At 40.4% G+C, this 24,318-nt stretch overlaps 3 protein-coding genes across 9 annotated transcripts in view; 1 reads left to right on the top strand and 2 right to left on the bottom strand.

Annotated features, from left to right (window-relative positions):
• Positions 1–548: 548 nt before the first annotated feature.
• mccc1 (methylcrotonyl-CoA carboxylase subunit) lies at positions 549–10,759 on the bottom strand. Of its 2 annotated transcripts, none has more exons than XM_067512962.1 (20): positions 10,643–10,759; positions 10,406–10,510; positions 9,830–9,873; positions 9,418–9,557; positions 9,186–9,281; positions 8,911–9,032; positions 8,554–8,701; positions 8,347–8,468; positions 8,145–8,256; positions 7,643–7,724; positions 7,419–7,546; positions 7,158–7,341; positions 6,753–6,862; positions 6,366–6,582; positions 6,157–6,243; positions 4,561–4,625; positions 4,106–4,243; positions 3,568–3,675; positions 1,850–1,921; positions 549–1,747 (listed from the first exon to the last, which is right to left on the bottom strand). In XM_067512962.1, the coding sequence occupies exons 2-20, from the start codon at positions 10,459–10,461 to the stop codon at positions 1,613–1,615; spliced, it is 2,166 nt and encodes a 721-aa protein (XP_067369063.1). In that variant the 5' UTR covers positions 10,462–10,510; positions 10,643–10,759; the 3' UTR covers positions 549–1,612. The 2 variants fall into 2 exon arrangements, with proteins under 2 accessions (XP_067369063.1, XP_067369064.1); XM_067512963.1 differs by having other exon boundaries at positions 4,561–4,610.
• Positions 10,760–10,892: 133 nt separating this feature from the next.
• Positions 10,893–17,377, bottom strand: lamp3 (lysosomal associated membrane protein 3). The gene is made up of 7 exons (XM_067512971.1): positions 15,642–17,377; positions 14,396–14,485; positions 13,506–13,588; positions 13,095–13,220; positions 12,523–12,595; positions 12,258–12,428; positions 10,893–11,905 (listed from the first exon to the last, which is right to left on the bottom strand). Exons 1-7 carry the CDS (start codon positions 15,718–15,720, stop codon positions 11,766–11,768), a joined length of 762 nt encoding a protein of 253 aa, XP_067369072.1. The 5' UTR covers positions 15,721–17,377; the 3' UTR covers positions 10,893–11,765.
• Positions 17,327–24,318, top strand: part of kng1 (kininogen 1) — an 8,524-nt gene continuing 1,532 nt past the window's right edge. The window contains exons 1-9 of one of the 6 annotated variants that reach the window (XM_067512965.1): positions 17,327–17,393; positions 17,739–17,858; positions 18,009–18,103; positions 18,711–18,857; positions 19,158–19,274; positions 19,443–19,518; positions 21,572–21,738; positions 21,822–21,932; positions 22,029–22,127. In XM_067512965.1, the coding sequence (XP_067369066.1) occupies positions 17,342–17,393; positions 17,739–17,858; positions 18,009–18,103; positions 18,711–18,857; positions 19,158–19,274; positions 19,443–19,518; positions 21,572–21,738; positions 21,822–21,932; positions 22,029–22,127 (984 nt within the window). In that variant the 5' untranslated portion in view covers positions 17,327–17,341. Of the gene's footprint in view, positions 17,394–17,587; positions 17,642–17,722; positions 17,863–18,008; positions 18,104–18,710; positions 18,858–19,157; positions 19,275–19,442; positions 19,519–21,568; positions 21,739–21,821; positions 21,933–22,028; positions 22,128–24,318 lie in introns of those variants that run through there. The other 5 variants (XM_067512964.1, XM_067512967.1, XM_067512966.1 and 2 more) reach the window with 5 other exon arrangements.

The raw sequence follows: 24,318 nt of genomic DNA, 5'->3' as shown, positions 1-24,318 counted from the left end.
CTGGATTATTGCAAATTGATACATTAGCTATGTTGACTACATCAGGTGCAGACCGACTTATTTTTCTGTGTCTGTATTTTCTGACATTTGACTATTGTAAAAATATCCATAAAGACACAATTTAACAGGGACAAAATAAAAGGCATTAATATGATGATGATGCCAAACCTCTTATGGAACTAGTGCAATAATTTCCTATGATGTGCCAAAGGGAATAAAGCTTAAAGTTAAAGTCTATACATCATCCAGTTAAACTACAAGGTTTCCATTTGAACTCAATTTCCATGTTTCCCTGCCATTTACTTACATTACATGTCTTGCACTGTAAAAGCCCCACACAGCTGTTTGCATTTCTTCTGATTGATTAGACCTGCTCCATGTTGTGGTTGGGAGGAGCCCTGCCAGCACGTGACAAATGTGTGAAGGGGCTGGAGGAGCTGTCAATCAATCCCATTCTGTACACACCCACACACACGGAAAGTGTTCAGATCAGCCTAAATAAGTAAAAACTTAAATGTACAACACATGCATTAAGTATGACATGAAGCTTTTTATACTGACAAAGTTTAATTACAGTGTCTCAGTCCATTATCACGTCTTTTTAAAAGGCAAAACTTTTGTACATCTACAAAATGATCTGGAATAAGCACAGGTGTTTACCAGCTTCTGTGTAAAAGGCCTCACAGTTAGTAAGAACAGAGCTAAACTGCAGAAACAGGTCGAGTTCACCAAGTGATAAATCACCTGTACTTACACAGAAACAACCCGTCAGTCGCTGACATTTCTTCCTTCAAGGAATATTTTTGACTGAAGTCAAATTGGGTCAGAAAACCTCACAAATTTCAAAGATTGGGTCATTCTGCAAGTGCATAAGTGTCAAACAGTCTTTTCCCACAATCATTACTTCCATGTCCACCCAGCTGCTGTTTTCTGCTTTTAGTTTAGTGACACTGCATTTTTAAATGCTGGAGTTTTATCATACAAACCGGTAGCAGAGAAGTTTTTTAGTAAACCAACATGTGTAACTTCAACTTATACAATAAGTAAATGCAGGAAAATCCGTCAAACAAGTTTATGGTTGTTTTTTTTTTCCCTCCCACAAAGTGCAATAAGCAACCAGTTATAATAAGTCAGTTTTTTTTTAAGGTCATGTGACACAAATTTTCCCTCGACTCAGAAACTATTCCCTGCCCACATACAAGTGTGCATCAACTTAAACAGGAGAGGATTCCCGAACACTTGAACTATCAGAAAGCGTCACAGAAAATCCATAAAGACAAGAACCATTTGCGAGCACAGTAGGAGGCTCAGATTCTCTAACTACTTAACACCTAAACAACAGACAGTACAATCACCAGAAAGGCAACACTCTGCCGTCCAAAGGCAACTGCTGTTTGTACCTGTTTGGTGTTTGTACTGCTGTTCGTTTGAAATTTTTGTGACATTTACCCACTGGAGCAAACATGTTCTCTGAAACAATTTCTGATCTTCCTAAGAGTATTTCTGGTCCCTGGGGTGACCGTTTTTGTTTCGACCGTTACAGACAGTCCCAAATTCATTCGCAAACCAAACTCTCTGACGCTCCTGTGTGTCTGCATTTGGTGGCACACATTCACTGGCTGCCACCCTCCCCATTGTCCTCCGCCTCCTCTTCCAGCTCCACCAGAGGAGCGTGGCGATTGGCCTGAGAGCCCTCGCTGAAGAAAACCTTCTTGATCACACCGGACTTAGGTGCCCGGATCATGTGCTGCAGAGACCAAAGTGAACGACAGGTTTAACATTATAAGAGGCTCAGAAGTCAATGTGTGTACCTGTGATTTAAGCCAGAGCCAGCAGGACCTCCCCTTACCTCCATCTTCATGGCGATCATGACCATCAGAGGGTCTCCAACACTCACTTTATCTCCGACCTTTACCAGCACCTACACAACACAGTACACAAGAGCTGCTTTATCTGTGTTTGTTTAGACATTTAGTCATCTGAAGGGTAAAGCCTGAGCTCATAAAGTCAGTCCAGGTTAATGTTGTTCTTGTCCATTACTTTTCCATTAGGCTGCTGTGATTTCCTTTTAGAAAATCCATCATTAATTTGTCTTCTCCTTGTTCAAACTTTGCCTGTAGGTCTGTTTATATCACCTCTGGATTCAGCCTCAATTAACCAGCTGCCAGTATGTAATAATATACTCACTGCCCTAAAACACAAAAACTATAAGCATTTATTTTCTATATATTAGTAGGAGAGTATTAAAGTGGCTACTACAGAAGAGAAAAATCAACGGCTTTTGCTTTTTCTGCGTGAGTTTTTAACGGCGGACGCCCTTCCTGCCGCAACCCTCCCATTTTATTCGGGTTCGGACCTGGTGGGGTGAGATTCTGCATTCTAAACCAATGCTCTACCACTGAGCCACCAGGCCCTCATACTAATACAGAAAAGAAAAAAAAAATCTTTTAAGTTTGTTGTTGTGCAATGGTTACTTTAAAGCTATAATATCCAACTTTTTAAAAATGATTCTAGTAGAATTGTTTTCCAAAAGCTTATTTTCAAGGTGCTTGGAGAAGAAACAGCATTGGCCGCAATGCAGAGACATTAATTTCTAAAAGATACAAGTTGCATATATCGTAGCTTTAAGACCAAGCATGTTGGGAAGGTCTGCTGCAGTTAGTTAAACAAACCAATAGCAGAAATTAAAAAAAGAAAAACTAACTTACAAAATGTAATATTGTTAACTATTCTTTCTAAAAGCTGGACAAGAAGATCGATACGGTCCCTCCCCTTGCAGCTACACACAAAATATGAAGTTAGCTTAGCGTAGTTAAACTCTGACCAAAGCTCAGCAATACATCCATCAGCATGTCTGCAGCTAAGTTACAACAACATGTTTATTCGTTGGCTTTAAGGCTGTTTTGTGGAGTTTATGGCTAATTGTTGCCCTTTGTTTCCAGTCTTTATGGTGAGGAAAGCTGAATTACATGGAATTGCTATTGCTGAAAAGTAAAAAAAACTGAAAAGTTAAGATGGAAAGCAGTGCACACTTCCATTGACTTCATCTGTTGATCATAAAAGCTTTTGTCTTGGTGAAGGTTCAGTAATGTCAGAGTCATGATGCACGTTATAGGCACTTTGAAAATCGTCATGGTATGACATTCCTCATCTGCACCCATCTATTATTGTCATATAATAAGACATCTTGTGTAGTACTGGTCAAGAATCAAGACCTTAAGTGTAGACTCCACAAATTAAGGGGCACAAAATGCTCTGCCCAAGGCCTTTCAGCCGTCCCTGCAGCAGATGCTGTTAGTTAAGAAATAGACAGTAAATTCTAGGAAAAAAAAAAAAAAAAAAACTCTAACTTTTATAAATGTTTTCCAATTCTACCTTATGTAAACTTTGTATGTTTTTCTGTAGCAATCAAATATTTAAACATACTGTTATTCTAAAAGTGAAAGTTTTTATTACTACTATTATCATTTTTCCAAGCACTCGTGGGACATTGACTCTAATTTTGCCTTTAGAACAACTGCCTAGATGACCAAACAAAAAAAAAAAAAAAAAAACCCCCAAACTCACCTTCTCTATGGTGCCGGTCATGGGGGCCACAGCCCCACCCTGAGCCCCAGAGGCGCTCACACCAGCCAGATACTTTGGCACGGGAACAGACACCAGGGAGCTTCCCTCCTGCAGAAGAGATGTATTGACGTTCAGGGAAAATGTGACTTGCTGATTGACCGGCTGGGGTAAGAGAATTTCAGATGTAGCCACCAGAGTGGAAACCGAGACGGTTTCTACATCTACATGTCAAGTGTAGATCAACATTAATTCACATATCCACATATAGTCTTTGGACAACTGAACGTACAATAAAATCAACTGTAAACAAGACTGAGGCTCAGGAATACAGCATCAGATGTTTGAGCGAGTTACTGCCGAGAAACTAGGAGTTCAGGGAATCACATGTTCACGCCAACATTAGCAGCTAAAACATACAATGTTTGTTTACTTTATGTAAAATCTGTGCAAACAAAATGTGTGAAGTGCAAATATACAATAAAATAAATGGACGTTAATTTACATTTGCATCCATTTCGTGTGTCCTCCTGTCACATACCGTGGAGAACAGGTGCACTGTGTTGTCCAGTATCACTAGTTTGGGACGAGACTTCATTCCATTGACAGAACAGTGCAAAAAAGAAGCTCCATCTTCTACCTCCACCTCCCCAGTCACGTGGTAGACCTCCTCACCAATCTGAAACATGTAAGGAGCTTTACATACTAAAGTCAGGACTATACAGATATGTAAAGCAAAGCCAACAATTCCCCCTTGAACAAGCCATAGGCAACAGTGGAGAGGAAAAACTCCCTTTAACGGAAGAAACTTCCAGCAGAACCAGGCTCAGGGTGGGCGGCCATCTGCCTCGACCAGTTGGCGTGAGTGGAAAGATTTACTATTTAAATGATATGCAATTACCTTTTAAATAATAAAGCATTTCTCATAACTATTTTAGAACACTGTTCATCAATCCTACAGTACTGTGAAGTTGAAAGAGACTTTTTCCAGCTCACCTGCATACTGTAGCTTCCATCTTCATTATACGTGATGACCACGTCCACTTCTGGAGGCACACACACTTTCAAAAAAAAGGTCATGGGTTCATGTCGACAAGATTAAAACAGGGTAGATGGTGGAAAAACACAGGGTCTTCATCATCACATGGACACAGAATGAGTCACGCAGCTCATTTTTAGCCTTGCAGTGGCAGTTTAAAAGAAAATCTGAATAATGAATAGGAGTTCATGAGGACGGGCTCTAAACGGCATTAATAAAGCTGTCATTAAATGAATCCGATTAACAGATATGAGCCAACCCCAACTGTACTTTTCTCCTCATTAAAAGTAACACTGTCTCAGTTCTTCTGCTAATTTAATAGAAATTGCCTGACACTTGTTTTACAAAAGGTCGAGTGATCGTGTTAAAGGGATGACATCACTCCTGTTGGCCACTGTTGCAAACCTAAAAATGACTTGAAATGAATAACTGGCCTTTTCAAATTATCAGTGTTACTGGCCAAAAACATCCGCTATAAAAATAATGGACTCAGACGGTGATCATTTATTAGTTGAGTGAAGAAAGTAATGAACAATTTGATGAAAGATCTATAGTTTTAGATCTAATTCAGTGGTTCAAAATAAAGTGCTGCATCTTAAATATTTTTTTTAATGGGTTTTGTTTTAAACATAATGTCTGTTTTTGATGGGTGTTGCGCCACAATTTGCTATGTAAAGACATTTGATCACATTTCTCAACTGAACCATTTAGTACTTAATTGAGCAAATAGTCACTATATTACCGACTGTATCTTATGAGATTTAATACCAAAAGCCATTTTCCTACAGCTCCACCATCATCAATCCTTTCAATCACAATCCTAATCCACAAGCTAGTTTTTCTTCTTTTCCTCTGAAATAGTGTGTAGTCAATGTTTACATGGACACGAGTAACCAGGTTACAGCTGGATTTTTCCCGTAGCCTCTGTCTTAAGTCTCAAACAAGAAACGTAGTTTCAGTACTCGAGGGGGGGTGTTGAAGACACGCAATATCCCCCATGCAGATTTCTACTGGAGAAATGATACGTGGCGTCTCTGCCTTGTGTACACGAAACCAGGCAGAGCGATATGTAAGAGAAAGGCTGCAGACAGTGGAAGAGTGATACTGACGCATGAAGCGACAGGGCCTCATTTTTAAGTAGAAGTCTAATCAAGGTCCAAATAAAAAATGATTACAAGTTGCCCTGTAGAAATCTAATTAAGCAGCTTATTAAGACTTTTCTTATCCTTTATATCTGTGCTTCTTCCTCTCACCCTGCAGTTAGTCTGCTGTAACACAGATAAAGAGCAAAAAATAAAACCAGGAAGAAGCATCGTCTCTCAATATATAGGAATCATTTTCCCAATAATCTTATTGTGCTCAATTACCAAATATTCGTATAACTTGAATAAAATAATCCAGGCGGCAGACTGACAGAGACTAAACGTGAGTGAAGAACACGCAATGTTGGCTTTTGTATGGTGACTGTGGCCGATAGTGGAGAAGCCCCTTTTTCTCTGAGTAACCCATTTACTTGGGTGCAAGCAGAAGCAGTCATTATGTCTTGTACTCACTCTTGTCTCCGAGCTGTAGTGTCAAGTTTCGGTTAAACTTTATGTTGTTTCTCCAGCCGCTGCTTGAGCCAAATGGGGAGAAAGTGTCTATATATAAAAAAATAATAATAATAATAATAAAAATCACATGTATATATTAGTATACACAGCATTACTTCTTAAATGTGTTTAAGTATTTTGCCCTCATAAAGAAAAGGTCATTGTCTTACCACTGGAGGTCTGGGTGAACTCCTGGGTGTGTTTCCTCTCCTGCAGCACCAAGCCCAGTGCCGCTTGGCACATCATTGCCGCAGAAGGGGCTGTTGGAGTAGGGAAGAGGTCAGCGTAGTGCTGAGGGATAAAGCTGGTGCTCACATTTCCAGCCTCAAACTCCGGGTGTCCAGAAAGGCTCAGCAAAAAGTCTATGTTAGTGTTCAGCCCTACGATCTGAGGGGGACGAAAAAAAAAAAAAACAAAATCGTGAATTCTGGGCATTTGTAGTCAAACTGAAGTTAAATTCCTACAAACAGGACATTCCGCTTTATTAAACATTGTTTTTTTTTTGCAAGTTCAGTTGCATGACGTGCAGCAAGGCATCATCTGAGTGTGTGTCTTACATTGTACTGGCGTAAGCAGTACCGCAGCTTCTTTAAGGCAGCTGATCGGTCCTCTCCCCACACCACAAGCTTAGCAATCATGGGATCATAATGTGCAGACACCTCGTCACCTGAAAACCACACACACACTACTTTTTAAAACGTCCAATGTCTGCAATTATAGTTTCCTTATTTCCTACAACATAGACACATTTTCTACATTTTTTAATACAGACTGTCACTTACATATTTACTAATTACCAATTTGTCAAAAAGAACAGAAATGTTAAATATAATTTGTGCTCTGCTTCTGATCAACCAGTACAGTTAATGTGATACATGAAGCATTGACACTTGCTGAGGGATGTTAAAAACAGAAAAGTGTCCATGTCAACACAAGCACAGCATTGGATATGGAGCATCTACCTTCCCTGACTCCAGTCTCTATGCGTGTGTGTTGGTCTGCTAAAGGGGTGGAGAGGTGCAGCAGTGGCCCTGCCCCGGGAAGGAAGTCATTATTTGGGTCCTCGGCGTAGATACGGGCCTCGAAAGAGTGCCCGCTTAAGATGATGTCATCCTGGAGGAGAGGCAGCCGCTCCCCTGCTGCCACCTGGAGGAGAATCACACTGAGCATAATTGGTTTCTGTCAATGAAACATCTCCCTCACTATGAGATCTTCTGTCTCACCCTTAACTGCCACTCCACCAAGTCAGTTCCAGTGATCATCTCAGAGACAGGATGCTCCACCTGCAGCCTGGTGTTCATCTCCATGAAGTAAAAGTTATGCTGGGCGTCCATTATAAACTCCACTGTGCCTGCACAGCAAGACAAACAATATGATGTCAACGTACTGCATGTTCAGATTAACATCTGTCAGGAGGTGAGTGTAGCCGAGCGTCTGTGTCACTCACCTGCTCCTACATAGTTGACAGCTTTGGCAGCTCTCACTGCTGCTTCTCCAAGTTTCCTACGCACCTCAGGACTGATGCCGGGCTGAAAAACGACATGAGTGAAAACATTCCACATTTGATTACAGCCCCAAATATTCAGTTTTACTATAGGCTGCCGCTCTGTTGCAGTTACACAGGTTGTTTGAAATGGGGACGGTCTTCACTTTTGTTACCATGTCTGTGAAAGATGTTTTAAGAAAAATTTTGAAAAGCCTGGTTGTCAAAGAGTTTGATATCCAGGCCTGCTATGGTTATATTGAAGACATTTTTTAAAAAGCCAATTTATAATGTAATTTTCTGCGTTTACATAAGACAAACGGTTTTTCCGAACAAACTTAAAGCCATCGGTTTATTTCAGAGATGTGACTCGAGCAGAGCTCCCATTAGCAAAATCTAGCAAACCACAATGCGTCTTTGCAAGAGATTTGAATTCTGTGAACTCTGACCACCATCATGAACTCACCCCTGGTGCTTCCTCTATGATCTTCTGATGTCTCCTCTGAACGCTGCAGTCTCTCTCAAACAAATAAACAGCGTTACCATGCATGTCCCCAAACACCTGGACCTCCACGTGTCTGCATACAGGCAAACAGAGCAATAAACAAATTAAATTTCTGTATGTCGCAGTCTGGTTAGCAGTATGTGAGTAAGTGAAGAAATAATACCTTGGATTGTCTACAAACTTCTCAACCAGCATGACGTCATCGTTGAAGGATTTTCTGGCTTCTCGTCTCGCTGACTCCAGCTGCTCCAAAAACTCTGAATCTGACCGTGCAATACGCATCCCCTAAACACACAGTTATTTTAGGCTTCTTAAAGTTACCTTTTTAATGTTATTTCAGCTTCTTTTTTTTTTTTAAACATCCCCTCACCTTCCCTCCTCCTCCACGGACTGCTTTGATCATCACAGGATAGCCAATCTGTGCAGCCTCCGCTTGTAGTCTTTCATTTGACTGGTCTTCTCCATGGTAACCGCCAATGATTGGCACCCCAGCAGCTGACATGATGTGTTTAGATGTGCTAAAGAGGAAACCAGAACAATTCAGACCAATTACCGTCTCGACATTAATTTTTCACATCATTTAAATATTTTTATGTAATACTACTGCTTTTTTTTACGTTCTATCCATCTATATTTCTATACTTATACATTGTGACTTCTGTCAAAATTGTGTCGTCAATTAGAGAAAACTGGACATGGAATTTCAATGCTGTACAGTATTCTGCACCTCTTAATACCCATGTCTCTGATAGCAGAGGAAGGTGGCCCAATAAAGATGATGCCTTCCTGCTTACAGGCCTCAGCAAACTCAGTGTTCTCCGACAGGAAGCCATAACCAGGATGAACTGCCTACACACACACACACACATTTTCTACTACATCAAATTTAACAATGTCAAAAAGAACATGAAGAATGGATAAAAAGACATGAGCCCCAATTTGTACAATTCATTTTCCAAAGTAGCTCTTAAGCCGATCAGAAAAAAATACAGGATTACCCACATGTGACCCAGACTTCTTGGCCACTTCCAAAACCTTTTCCATACAGAGGTAACTCTGCTGGGAGGGTGGAGGACCAATGTGGAAGGCTTCATCGGCCTTCAAAAAACAAAACAAAAGACAGACTGTTTCCATTTGAGCACAGTTAATATACAATACATTAAAAGAGTATTCATTGCCAGTGTTTAAAAAAAAAAAAAGTCTTTAGCTAAATGCTGTCTATCAAGCCTCTCACCATAGCCACATGCATGGAGTGTCTGTCTGCATCACTGTACACAGCCACAGAGCGGACGCCCATCTTCTTGGCTGTGCGCATGACGCGGCAGGCGATTTCTCCTCGATTGGCAATCAACACCTTCTCTATTCTTGCAACTCCTGGAGAGAACACAGCAGGGTAAGCGCTTTTTTTTTTTCCAGCCTACGACCAATGCTCGTCACAAACAAACCTCCCAAAATCCTGCACTATATTCTAAAACATTGTTTCTCTTGCACCTAAGTGCAACAAAAAAAAGTTGTAGAAAACTTTCAGAAGCTTGCTACCATCACTGCTCAATGATTATATCAATAAAATTGTAGTTTAGCTGCAACAGGACCACTGATCAAAACGCCCCCACATGCAGTGGTTTGGGTGAGTTTCCTTCACTCACCTCCTGAAACAAGCCTCACGCCTCTTTTGGTCCATGATAAGTTTCTGCAAAGAGGAGCAAAGGGAAGAAGAAAACTTCAGTAACAATTAAAATTCTAAGTGTCTTTGAAGGGCAGAGCAGCTTATAAAATAGCACTTTACAGTTTTAATAAAGCCTAAATAAGATACTATGCAATGAAGGCTGATCTTGCAGGTAACTTAGACGCCCAGGTAACTAGCATTCGCCATGCTAGCTGTCAGCTTCCTACCTTTATTTAACCTTGCTCGAATATAACGCAAATCAAATTCATTAGCTCACACGACGAACGACACTTTGTCAACTCGGTGTTGCCTAAAGGAGAAATAACGTCAACATAATTTTGCCCAGGTCAGGAATCATGATCGCCGGCAGACAGTTTAACGTTACAATTTTAATCTAACAAGTTTATCTGCCACCCGTGCGAGCTAACTAGACACACTTGGCTCTGAGCTAAAGCTGAAACAAGCTAAATGTCTTGGCGGCGGTCGCTTACGTTAAATGGGGACACGCTGTTTGAGGAAAAACATTGCAGATGTGGAACCATTGTGAGTTACTCACTGTGTAAATATCCTCAGACCCTGCAGGTTTGGAAAACTCAGAATGACTGCAGCCATAGCTATCAGCTGCTGTGGCTAGCTGCTAGCTGGCTCAATGGCTCACCAGCTGAGAAGGGGAAAAAGCGAAGTCGTAATCAACTCAACAGTTCATAAAACTTTTGGTTCTAATATGACGGCATCTAACACCTCAAACAGAACCTGGCGGAGATACTAGCTACTTAAAATGCTACACACTCACCAATTATCGATAAGACACTTGTAAACGTTTCTATTGATATTTATGACCTTTCTAAGGACTCGTAGTGTCGACAGCCAATCAGAGAAGGGAACACGGAGGCGGGGATGAGGCTGCAGTAACAAACTTTAACCAATAGAGGGCCTCGTTCCGCCGTTTCACGTCAGTATTTTTGAAGGATAAAGACCACTGTTTATTTTTTATATTAAAAAGAATATAGCATTTTATGCATAGAAATCGAAATACACTTTGTTTTTTTTGTCCGGAGCTATTTATTATTTTTGTATGTGTATTTGAGTGGTTGCTTTATTTAGACCAGAATGAGCTTTTTAGTTTAGTTCTATCTTTTATTTTCGGAAGAATTGACCAATGTGTAGGCCGGTCTAAAACCAACATGAATGTCAACGGATTTTTGTTATACCGAGAGATCTAAAAGAAGCTGCTCGCTTTTGCTAGATTGTCTGATTTTAAAAATAAAAAAAAGAATAACAAGAGTACAAATAAAAATAAAAAAAGTAAAAGAAAAACCAACACAACCAAATACATCTGTACGGAGACTTTCAATTTGTATGTTATTTATTTGTAACTGTTGCCAGCATACATAAGTTAAAAGCTAAAGTTTAAATAATGTGCAACCAGTAAAGTACTAAAGATTTATTTCTGTGCATACTCTGCTGAATCCATTTAATACAGGACTGTAAAACAGAGAAGAGTTAATTTTGGTACTGTCCCTGCTGCCGCAGCAGCCCTGAACCTGCTGGACCCATCTCCACAAGTGTGGGCCAGGGTACTTGTAGGGGCATGATTGTTAGTATGTTTGTGAAGTTTGAGCTGACTGTGACAGAAAATCTCCATTTTCAACTTTGAAACCGTTCTATGTGTCATGTTAACTCTATCTGTCAGTTATGTGGGAGAGTTGGGCTTCACATCTATGTATCTCTACATTATGATGAATCTTGTACTGTTGTGTCTAGTGTAATAAAGAGTTCCACTTATTTTTATCCTATCAGTTCTGAATATGCAACAAATCAGAGTTTTACAACACAATACACAAAAGTCATCAGAGAAGGTACATAATAGCTATAAAGTGAATTTAGACTTTTCAAAGTTAAGTTTCACAAGCAGCTCAGATCCTGTCATAGCCTTGTCTGCGGCGGTCTTTGATGAACAGGAAGGTCAGCATAGCAATCAGGATGAGACCCACCACTGTGGCCCCGATGATGATGGGAATAACGTCCTTGCTGTAATCTGCCCAGCACTCCACCACTGTAATGGGAGAGAGAAAGATTTGGTAGGGAAGGGAAAAGATGAGGGGAGAAAGCCAGAATCTTAAAAGTGTTTTGCAGTACTCAGAATCGAACAGTGATGGATTTTGTGAGGCTGGCCTCCACGATGGTCAGTGGGGTGGAGGTGTGTTTGCCCAGTTTTTCACAAGTGTGAATGTGCAATTTTAAAGCAAAATACATGTTCATATTTACATGTTCAAGTATGTATTTACTGTCGTATGGCCACACTGACAGAACACACATTTAAAGTCTATCAACCATGAATTTGGTATTTCTCTTCCTAAAATCGATAGAATTATTGGAGGACAAAACATTCTGCATTCATCACTCACTTTGTCCAAACTGTCCGCTGGGCAGAGTGAACGCCTGCATCTGCAGAGGAACGAGCTTGATCTTCAGCTGAGATGACACGCGAAGCAGATTCTCAGATCTGCAGCCAAAACTGCTCCCATCCTCTGCTGTGAACAGTTTCTGATGGTCCAGCAGACCTGAATAAGTCTCATCTGGGAGACAAGACACAAAACAGACACAATTGGACCCCTAGACTTTCAGGTTAATTCTCATAATCTCTGAAACACGATTGTTTTTTTTGCTTACTGCCACATTTCTGGCAAACAGGCCGTGGAGACAACTGTGCAGTCAGCTTGGAGACGTAGGAACGTTTCTTTTCCTGGGGAAAAAAATACAAAAATTCTGTCATGTCCTATGAGTAACAAATGCTGTCATTGCACATTTGCAGACACATGTTGCTCCTTTTTAATTGGTAGTGGACACAATAGGCTTCCAAGTCTCTTTGTTATGTGATGGTTCAAATCAACGTATTTCTGGATCATTTCTAATCAGCTGTTTGTGCAGTATTTGTCTTATGCTGGCAAATCATTGCACAAAGTCTTATTCTGAGTTTGAGCACAGTCATTTGTGTACACATTTTTCCATGTGTAAATCAAAGGAATTTTAGTGAAAAAAAAAAATCTTTCTGTTGTTCTGGAAGATGTTAAATGTTTATTGACATGTGGTGCATTAATGTCTCATCCTCTAAAGACAGACAGACAGCTTCCGACACTCTCAGTTACATATGTCCAGTTTGGACCATGTGGGGAACCAAGAAACCCATGAGAACACGAAAACAGCGAGGACTGCGTGAGTTTTGTTGTGGAAACATGTGGCACCTTTGTGAAGGTGAACTCCAGACCGGCAGCGTTATCTGGCAGCTGGAGCGACAGAACAGCAGAGTCTTTGCCACAGTGACCAGTGATTACGACCCTGGACGGGTCAACGTTGAAATACCATGTTTTCTGAGTGTAAACAGAAGAAAAACATTCATTTTTATCAGTAGGCAGATTCACAAGCTTTAAATTTGCCAGAATGTAACATATCTCTGTTGAAATGTGAACTGAATCAACTTATCCACAGGTTTTATTGTTTAAACTAAGGCTGGTGGTTGTTTTAGATAGAAAAGAGACGCTGACACAGACACACACTTTATGGGGGGAAAAAGTGTTGAAATCCTCGAAAATTCAAAAGGATGCACACAAACTAATGACCCTGACAGATGTGCTGAGCCAGTCCCGGAGTCTAACCTGCTTTTCGGTGACGATGTACTCTACTCCCATGGTGGCTTTAATGCAAGGTTTCCCCTCACTGCTTTTCAGAGTGTAGGTTCCTGCACAGAAATACACCATCCATCAATCACATCCCAAATCTGATAAAAGAGTTATGTTAAAAACATTATTAGGCAACTAGTCAATAACCCAGCAATATTACAAAATATGTTCTCTGTTAATTTTAAATTGGAAAATATTATTGCTGTAGAGCTATAGCTCTAATAATAATATACAACTATAAACAAGACTAAATGGTGCTGGAATTGTTAATTATGCACATCATACAAAAAAATCATACAAATAAACTAAATCTGCATTTACTGTTTTCACGCTGTAAAGTTCGATCTAATATGTCAGACTGTACAGTTCTTCATACATTATTAAATAAAGAAAAGATTTATATGATAGTAACCTTGTACTTTCTATAATGCAGAAGAGCACAGTGCCATTGTATTAAACATCACTGCAGCTGTATACAGGTCCGTAACAAATTGTTCAATCCTGTCTGATCATGACTATTGGATTAACAATGTTAAAATGATGCAGTTTCCACCCGCCCCTATAGCTCAAGCCCCGTGTAACTCTGACTAATGGATGGATAAAACTGTTTCAAATACTAATCAAACCGTCCAATAACAGCTTTCACAGCCTTTAAGTTATGAAACCATCTGTGGGTTTTCTATGACGACCACCTGAAAAAACTTCACAAGCATTAAGCCAGTTAGTGTGACAGCTGAAAGCAACCACAGGCGATTTCTGCAGAGGATGTCGTCCGTGCTTTAATTGTCTCATGCACCACTACTCATGTAGTTGTTTCTCCATCACTGTAGTTCCCCCCTTTAATCCAGTGCTTGCTTGTGTTGTACCTATTGGAGGAATGGTCTCAGACGGTTGCAGGACTGGCTGGTAGACCTGAGAATCTGAGTGCATCTCAGAGGCAGGCTGGAGGTGGATGCCTGGTGGAGGAGAAGACCAGTCACTTGATTGTGTACAGTCTAGGCCTATGGATGGTTGTGGAAGGACTGGAGTGACGCAACAATGTGCACGTGGTATAAAAACTGTTGCTCACTTGGTTCTGTCTTGAAAGGCCAATACAACTGTGTAAACTGTGCAAAAACAACTGCCAATTCTCTTGTTAGGGAACCTGTTTGGGGTGATTTTAGATTTTACTCAGATTTACCCAGAAAATCTGTTGTGAGACCAGTTGATGCATCCAACTCACATTTCATCAAGTTCCCATCAGTTCGGTTCCACACAGCAGACTACACATGATAACTGCATTTACCCACAGACCCACACGCTAGGAGTAGAAGTTGAGTCACTTTGAGTCACTGACTTTGTGGCAATTTTATTACAAGAGGTGCACAATGCTGAGTGAATTCTGACACAGGACCCCTCTCACAGACACGGCCACAAGACTAAATAATTGTTGATCACAACTCTTTGAGGCCTTTAAGTCGACAACTCTGGTTAAGCAGCTGAAAGTTGAAAGAATGTAAAGCAACTAAATAACATCTAATATTTTATTTTCAATTTTGCCACAAGATACATTTGATTTTTAGGATCTAGTAGTTAAGGCTGAATGTCTTCTTTTCTGCAGAGGACAGTGGTACAAGAATGGTACAAGCAAAAATTACATATATATTGTAAGGGGTCATTTGTGCCAAATGCAATCAGCGTATTGAATAGTGAGCTGTGGAACGCACTTCCTGTGTACGTTTATTATTTACTGGTGATTGTTTATTACCGCATTTGTTTTCTATTGCATGTAACACCATGTCAGCTCAGTGCTGTGGTGACTGAAAGACAATTTTCCACCTTAATGGACAATGAAGTTCTACTCTATTCCATTCTAGACACGAAATGACTGGTCGTTGTCGTGTGGACCACTGAAGACCACTAAAGCAACTATCAGCATGTGGGAGAGGAAACCAGAACAAACAGCAGAGGTGTAGTTCAAACTGCACCGTGAAGATTATCATTTCATTCCAATCATTAAATACATTTTTACTTGAAACATTATTTGACCACAATGCCGAATTTAGATGCTTTATAATGAATTAAAGCTAATTATATGAGGATGAAGGGATATTTAAATATCATACAACTTACCTGGAATCAAAGCAGCAAGAAGTACAAGAAGACAGACACCTGTGTGTCCATTTAGCATCGTAGTTGAAATAAAAGACATAACCTACTAGATTAGGAGAGCAGTGTATGTACGCTGCAGCTGTGGTTGTAACTGTGAAACTCTCGAACACCTAAATGCCTAAATGACTCCCGCAGAGGAAGTGTCACAGGAGGTGTGGTGAGTCACTGCTGCCTTTCACAGCACTGATGTTGCCTCTGATGGTAAAGTCCTGTCAGTCAAATAGAGAAACTGTGAAGCGACGCAGTTTGTTGTTCAGATTAGTGCCAACAGGGTTTCTTTCGGGTTGCAGATAAATTATCTGTCACACCTTGAAACAGTGCAAATGTTCAGTAGTTTGTGTATTTTATGATTTGTCAACGTGTTTCAGAGGGAGTTTTAAAAATGTATTTTACTTTATACATTAATGTGAAGCACATTCAGTGAACAGAATTACGGTGTCCATCTACTCAAGTACTGATCTTACAAACCTATTTTATTTCTGCTAAGTTATGCTTCCATTTCACTACATTTCAAGTTTTTCTTATTTCTTTTTGATTATTATTGTTGTTAGCAAAAATCAGAGAGTAGCTAAAATAGTTTTTTTGTCCGTCTATTAAAGGGGATGCAAACGTTTGCCCCAATATAATTATTATTGTACTATTGCTTTTTTCAATTTTTTTCACCTTCTGATGTTTCAATAAAACATAGGCACTAGCTGAGTGTGCATTGCTATGTTTAGGATTCAGTTTATTTTGATTTAGATTTTAAATAAGGGGACACGGATAGACACAGCAGCTAGTTATGCTGTGTTTAGTTCATGGTCCAGCTTCTGGCATAGTGCAGAATAAAGTCTCATACATGTGTGGTTGGTTTAATACTCGGTGTACTTTATATGGCTTATAGTGTATTTGTAGCATCTTATTTCTTTGTTTAACCAGAAGGGGGCAGAGTTACACTATCATAAATCAGCATACAATTTAAAAACTATATAAACTGTATAAACGTAATGTATCACACATATATGATAAATGGATTCTTACTTATTTTGTATTTTTTTTGCAATGCAGAGGGTTGTGTGAGGAAGGGCATCCGACCTAAAACTGTTAAAAAAATCAAACTTCCACACTGAATCTCAAAAGAAGAAGAGGAAGACCAAAGAGGAGTTTTATAAATGTACTCAGAGAGGATATGAAATTAGTTGGTGCAAGAAAAGAGGATGCAGACAATAGGGTTAGATGGAGGCAGATGATTTGCTGTGGTGACCCCCGTAAGGGAAAGGAAGGAGAAGAACACGATGGCATAAGACAGAGGGATAACAAAGTTGTGGAACAGACAAAGAAAACAGTGAATAAAACACTGCAGTTTGTTACATGCTTGATTTAAAGTTGTGTGGGTACAGTTGTCGAGGGCCACAAGGTCCCCTTAAATCCTCTTAAATCCTCTTAAACATTTAAGGGATTCTTTAAATTGTAAGAGAGACAGAGCCAGTGACCTGTCGGGCACATGTGTGACAGTTTGGCTCGCTGTTATCAGTCAGTGGGTAAGTTGGCCTCGGTGGACCCGGTGGTGGACGGTGGCGTATCCCTGTACTGTAAATGCACAAAGTCAAAGCAAACACGACGTGTGCATGAGACATCTACACAGTCTTTAACAACTGAGCATATTTCAGTTCATTTAACAGATGAGCAGTGAGGAAATCAGAGTGGTAGAGGCCAAAGGTCGACAGGGACAAAGTACCAGTAAAACACACACACTCACACACACAGTACAGTGAGGGGATTATTCTTCATTGCACAGCATATCATCAGTCCATTTAATTCTACATTATGTGATGAATTTAGTGACTAAGTGTGTGTGTGTGTGTGTGTGTGTGTGTGTGCGTTGTCTCAGGTAAGAGTCTCCTCCAAAGTCACTATTAAGAGAATTTAGTACATCTTCTAATATGCTCTCTGATTCTTGCGCTGTCATATTGACTCATCTGGTAGGAGGGCAAACAAAAGAGCAAATATTTACTCTCCTTTAACCGACTGAGCATTAATGTGTGTGTGTGTGTGTGTGTGTTTCATCAACTTTCTCAGGAGTCCCACCTACAGTTTCAGGAGAATTTCACTCGGTTGTCCTTCTCTGTGTGGACAGGAGTTGGGTTTTTCCTCTTCAAGCCCGACAGGATCGACAGCAGACCGTCAACTTCAGAAACTGCAAGTATTGCATCACTAACTCTTTACGTTTCAGTTTTTTTTTTTTTTTTTTAGTTTGCTTAGAAAGCCTGAAGATCATGAACAAGCACTCATGCTGAAAAACAGTGCTCAACAACTTGTGTGATATTTGCCTTTTTCTATGCCATGCAGCAGAGCCAAACATTCGTCAGGATCCGATGATGAGGAGCGGAGTCGGGCTGTGTGTGCTGGCACTGCTGTGCCTCCATAGCTCCGCCTGGGGGCAGGTAAGGAGTGTCAGATATGCTGCCTTCAAGCTGGTTTTGTGGTAATAAAATCTGAATTAAACTGTGAGAACCTGAACTTTTGGACTGACAAAAGAGTTACAGCAGGGGTGGAAGAAATATTCAGATCCTTTAATTACTTTAAAGGCAGTAATATCAATCTAAAACTACTCCACATTGCAATTCTTGCTTGATCAGCTGCCATGTGAAAAGACAGCATATACGACAGCGATTGTAAATTTGTACATTTCTGGTCTTATATATATATTTTGTAAACAGAAAAATATAATCTGTGGCCATGTACCGTTTAATATGGGATGTGAGTGCTGCATAAAGTAGAGGTGGAAGAAGTAAAAGTAAATTATTCAAATTGATTTTTGGCCTTTAGCACTACTGGATTACTTCTGATTCCTGTAGTTGCCATTTATCATTTAGATTTTAGAGTAATTAAAGTCTGTTCTAGATTCTTGAAGTATGAAAACTTAAATATTACATACCACAGCAGTTTGAGACACAAGTAGAGTGAAAAAGTACAATGTCGTAATGTGACATTTACAGTGCAGCACTGCAAATGTTTGGTAGTACTGTACTTATCCAAAACCTTCTCCAGGATGCAGTGAACGTCCAGCCTGGCGTTTTGATCTTCTGTGATGACCCGTCTGTGGAGAAGGCTGTCAGCAGTGCTGTGACCAAGTTCAACGAGAAGCTGACCAACGGACACAAACTGGCCCTCTACCAGATACTAACAGCCAGCAAGGTACTGTGATGAATACAATCGATGTTTCTGTACGTTCATCTGACAATACAGTCGTCAAGACCCCGGAAAAGATCTTCAAGAATAAGTACTGCAACCTAATATTCCCTTAATATCTACAAATGTACATTTAAAGTACTGTTTAAAGAAGTACGGTCTTACTGGTGATTGCTTACGGATTGTGTATTGTTGCACACACCTATATTTCACAGTAGTGGCTGAACTACATTTGTAGCTGTAATTCTAGAAAAACATGCTTATTCACTTTGGCCTCTGAAGATAACAGAGTCTTTGCCCCTTCAGTCAGAGAACGACCCACAATCTGTGTATTCACTACAATTCACCACCAGGAGGAGTGACTGTCTAGTTGGGAGCAACAAAACCTGGACAGACTGTGACTACTTGCCTTATGGACACAGGGTAAGAACGGACAGGATGGAAACACAGATGCTCTCCGTCCACATTAGCTGCAGATTCCTGTGCACATGAACATTTGGAGCAAATTTGTCACAGTGGGTTGTAATAGTTGTATTGTTCTTTATAGCACTAATCATAATCACAGCATCATTTATCATCTTATTCCACCAGCGCCCGATTTTATGCAATGCCACAGTCTACATGACAGAGACAGATGCAGACACCAAACAGGTGGATTGCCACATCGGTAAGTGAACGAGTGAATGAACGAATGAAGGCGATTATCTCATCGAGATAAGATCTTTCCTCACTAATACATATTTATGTAGCTAAAGGTTCAATGAAGCGCTTTACTTAAAGACTGGCACCACTCTGAAGCTGGAGCCACCATTAGCTTAGCTTAGCATTAGGAATCGATACAGGTAAACAGCGACGCTTCCTCTGTCCAGCGTTACCGACAGGTGGGTTTCCACTGCAGGACCTGAACCGTAACCTAAAGGTTCCCAGAATCCGAACCTGCAGGGTAAAGGTGGTTCTGGTTGCCTTTTCCACCTTTGCCTTTGTTTAATTGATGTTCACACTCATGCACATGTGTGTGTGTGTTGTTATGGTAATACCTGAGAGGACACAGCCCCTATCTTGAACCAATCATAAGCCACACGAGCACCCCCCCCCCCACAGCCCCCACAGCCCCCCTAGCCCCCCTAGCCCCCCACCCCCGCAGGTTCCTGGAACTTGAGTTTGTGTTATTTTCGGAGGGATGTTGAAATTAGGCTCCTTATCTCTAAAGCAACAACCTGTACACAGTGGGTAAAGTTCAGTTCCGGCTCTCCAAGCGCAAAGCTCGCCCAGTTGGCTACGATGCCTGATACCCACCTGCTGAAAGGAAACTACGGACATGTCACCAAAATGGCTGTCAGCAGATTTCTCGAAAATGCATCTCCGCTGGTCCTGTGTGAAAATGAAATACAATATAATTCTTTATATTTCTTCTACTTTATAACTTTATTGATCCCCCAGCGGGGAAACTCACTCATTAGGCAGCTCACATTGGATGGGGCAGTGCAAGAAGCTATTTTTCTTTACAAAAATTCAAAAGTGGAGTATAGAATGTGTATGCAAAATCTTTTACAACTAAAACAAAGAAACAAAAACCCTAACGGAAGAGAATTTACAGTAATCGAGGATGACCAGAGATATTCAGCTGAACTGATGACTTGTACAGCGGTGGAAATGAAAGATCCACGGTACAGCTCCGTCCTAATGGAGGTCAGCTTGGCTAACGTCCTCAGCAAGATTTTCCAACTTGGCCCCTACTTTAAGACATTAACTGTGGAACCAGTGGCTCATTAAGACTTATTACTTCTCTTCTTATGTGTTGCCTCTGTCTCCACTGATTGGTTGCTGCAAGGGCTGTTGTGTAACATATCAACGCAATCTGCAGAGCGAGCGCACAATTTAAACTCTTCCCATCACAAAAGGCAGTGACATAGTCTAGACTTTAATCTGATTGCCAAACCAGCCCACTGTTGACTTACAGTAAATAAAGTCTGTGTTTTCTCTAGCGTGCTTCCAAAAGGTTTGGCAACATTTAAAGGCTCAGTGTGGAAAACTTCTCGGCCTGTTCAAGTAAAGTTTTCCAGCTGCAGTGTCGTGTTTAATTACATTACGAACATAGACCCAATAGGAGTAATTATGTATACTCCTAATGTTACAGTAATAACGGTTTCTCTTATTTGCTGATGACATGTTGTTTTACATTTCAGTCTTTAATCTCATCTCTTAGCAAAGCTCATTTAGCTAAAAATGTATAACTGGATGAGCAACAGCAAAGATAAAGGTGATTAAACACATTTTATAAAAAAGTGTCAGAAAACAGTGGCCTTATCAGACTTCTTCCTTCTTAGTGCTTGAAGCTTAATTAGCTGGTAAATTTATTATGTTATCTAATGCCATTAGAAGTAACCATTTCCAAACGGTGGTTTGTCATGTCTTTTATTTTTAATAATTTACAATAGAAAAAGCACACTCTAAAAAAAAACAAAACACTAAAGACTCACTAGAAAGAACACTTGTCTCTTAGTCACACTTTTCTTATTTTGTGACATTTGGCAAATTAAAATATATTTTTCATTGTATGAACGTGATCGCATTTGTTTAAAAGTTTGTCCTGTTATCTAAAAATGTATTTTAACCTCAGGTTCAGCGTTCAATTGCAGTAATATAAAACATTTATTCATTTTGTCACGAACATACGTTTATCTACTAAATCATCACCTGGACGGATTTCTCTCCAGAAGGTCACATCACTCCAGAGAAGGCTCATTGTTTGGGCTGCCCTGTGGAAATTGATGAGAACTCAGAAGACATCAGAGTGCCTCTTACTGTCTCAATTTCCAAGTATAACTCCATGCTTGGTGGGACTCACCTGTTCACCCTTCACAACATCGACTATGCCACCAGACAGGTAGATACTGAGTGAAATAAAGGTGAAAGAAGTGGGAGAACCTGTATTTCTTTTCTACCAGTGTTCTGTGTGTATCACTATAGGTGGTTGCAGGTTTGAGATTCAAGCTGAGGTTTGATATGAGAAGGACCGTCTGCGCCAAAGCCGAACACAAAGACCTCAACGAACTGTGTGTCTTTGACGAACAAAATGTGGTAAACGTGAAAACTAATCCCAAATCGCCACTTATACAATGAGATCTGTTCCTGCTGCGTTCACCTTGCCGTCTCCATGTGGTTTTCTGTGTGCAGGAGTTTGCCAACTGCAACGCCACGGTCGACATAGCACCATGGAGGTTTGAGAACCCAGAGCCCCATTTACAGTGTGAAGAAGGTCCACTGCAGATGAGTGTGAGAGCAACTTTTCACAAAACACGAGGCAGATTCTTTTCATATTTTATAAAAATACAAAGCACCACATCCACTGATATTACCAGAAACTCAGATACACAACTCTCATGCATCCTTACCCTGATTTGTTCTTATTTCTTACATAATTTTTGCTTGTGCTAGTTGTAATTAATTGTGAGATTTTAATTATGTATTTACATTCGGAAGGAGTGATAAACTGTTTTGACTCTCACTTCAACACCCCTAATAGTACAGCTATGCTTATTCTTTAGCCCCGGAATTAAACCAGGTTTTAGCACATTATACAGTCCCACCAGGCATCTTCAACCAATCCCCAGTGAAATCTTCTTGGCCCTGCAAATTAAAAATTCAAAAAAAAAAAAAAAAAACATTGCTGTCGTGAAATCAGCCTGCTTCAAATTGATTGGACAATGACAGTGGCGTGACCAAATCCAATATTTACTCCTATTTTGCCTGTTTGTGTCTTTTGGGAAAAACTCCTAAGGGGCCATATTGTGCGTGTTCATGTTTGCTGTACCTTAACTGTCACAATTGGTTCATCACAACCTCAACATGCACAGCTGTGCGCGCCCATATTTGAAATACATTCATGGCTTACTGCTCTGCTTGGCCCAGCGGCAGGCTTCTACAAGCTGACCAATAAGGTCAGGGAGGACATGAGGTGAGGGGGGGAGCTAAAGAGAGAGGAGCAAAAATGACCCACTTCTGCAAAGCACAATAGCAGTTACTGCATACCAGCCACTTATTAGAAGTATAATTCTATTGTAACTTTAGTTACAATAGAAGTTGAAACAACATATAGCAAAGCCAACATGCTCAAAGGGTTTAAGTTGACTGGTCAATGATGAAAACATTTACCAAAACGAGATGACAGTGCTTTAGTTTTTCTATCTGAAATTCAATTTTCAATTCAACTTTATTTATATAGTGCCAGTTCACAACAAAGCCATCTCAAGGCACTTTACAGAATAAACTCAAGACTATAAAGATGTATAGAGAGAACCCAGCAATTCCCCCTTGCGGAACCAGGCTCAGGGTGGACGGCCATCTGCCTTGACCGGTTGGGGTGAGTGGAAAGTGAAGAGAGAAAAGAAAAAGAGCAACAAAAGCAACAACAAATTATCGGGCAGGTTGGTTGGACCAGTAGCTGCACAGCTTCAAAGCTGGGGACAACTGCAGAAAGGGACAGAGAGAGGGAGACAGAGAAGGACAAAGACAACTACGGGAGAAAACACACAGAGCTAATGTCATACAGTAGTGACAATTGTGGGGTGAGAGGACAGGAGAGAAGGGACAAAAAGAGGAAAGGAGCTTAGCAGTCTAAGCCTTTAGCAGCATAACTATAACTAACTATAAGCTTTATCAAAGAGGAAGGTTTTGAGCCTTGACTTAATAGTAGAGAGGGTGTCTGCTTCCCGAATCTGAACTGGGAGCTGGTTCCACAGGAGAGAAGCTTGATAGCTAAAGGCTCTGCCTCGCATTCTACCTTTGGAAATTCTGGGACCCAAAAGTAGGCCTGCATTCTGAGATCAAAGTGGTCTATTGGGACAATAAGGTGCTATGAGATTTTCTATATATGATGGAGCCTGAACATTTAGAGCTTTATATGTAAGAAGCAGGGTTTTAAATTCTATTCTAAATTTAATGGGAAGCCAATGGAGAGAAGCTAGTGAAGGTGAAATATGATTTCTCTTGCTGGTTCCAGTCAGCACTCTTGCTGCAGCATTTTGGATTAATCGCAGGCTCTTTACTGGTACTGGGGCATCCTGAAAGTAGGGAATTACAGTAGTCCAACCTAGAAGTAACAAATGCATGGACCAGTTTTTCAGCATCACTTTGAGGCAGGATGCTCTGTTTTAGAGATTTGTTTTATATGTGAGGTAAAGGACAAATCCTGGTCAAAAATAACTCCAAGGTTCCTTGCAGTAGTACTGGAGGCCAAGGTGATGCCATCTAGAGTAACGATATGGTAGGACATCACATTTCTGAGATTTTTAGGCCCAAATACTATGATTTCATTTTTGTCTTAGTTTAGAAGTAAGAAAGTGGAAAAGTGGAAGAAGTGGGACATCCAGGCCTTTATGTCTTGTAGGCTTGAAGCTTGATTATCTGTTTTTTTTTCATGTGGTTCCATAGATAGATATAGCTGGGTATCATCAGCATAGCAATG

This window comes from Channa argus, chromosome 8 (genome assembly GCF_033026475.1).
Source record: "Channa argus isolate prfri chromosome 8, Channa argus male v1.0, whole genome shotgun sequence".
NCBI classification, from domain to species: Eukaryota; Metazoa; Chordata; class Actinopteri; order Anabantiformes; family Channidae; genus Channa; species Channa argus.
The sequence above is the reverse complement of the archived record's forward strand: the minus strand, read 5'-3'. Positions and strand labels throughout refer to the sequence as shown.

Bases quoted from the DNA above. Each gene is read 5' to 3' on its own strand.
- mccc1 (XM_067512962.1), bottom strand. From the start codon at position 10,461: ATGGCTGCAGTCATTCTGAGTTTTCCAAACCTGCAGGGTCTGAGGATA. The intron at 9,874-10,405 runs GTGAGTAACTCA...TCCTCTTTGCAG, and splicing joins GGTCTGAGGATATTTACACA to AAACTTATCATGGACCAAAA. The intron at 9,558-9,829 runs GTGAGTGAAGGA...TGTTCTCTCCAG, and splicing joins CGTGAGGCTTGTTTCAGGAG to GAGTTGCAAGAATAGAGAAG.
- lamp3 (XM_067512971.1), bottom strand. From the start codon at position 15,720: ATGTCTTTTATTTCAACTACGATGCTAAATGGACACACAGGTGTCTGT. The intron at 12,596-13,094 runs GTGCCACATGTT...TTTTTTCCCCAG, and splicing joins TGGAGTTCACCTTCACAAAG to GAAAAGAAACGTTCCTACGT. The intron at 12,429-12,522 runs GTAAGCAAAAAA...CTTGTCTCCCAG, and splicing joins TGTTTGCCAGAAATGTGGCA to ATGAGACTTATTCAGGTCTG.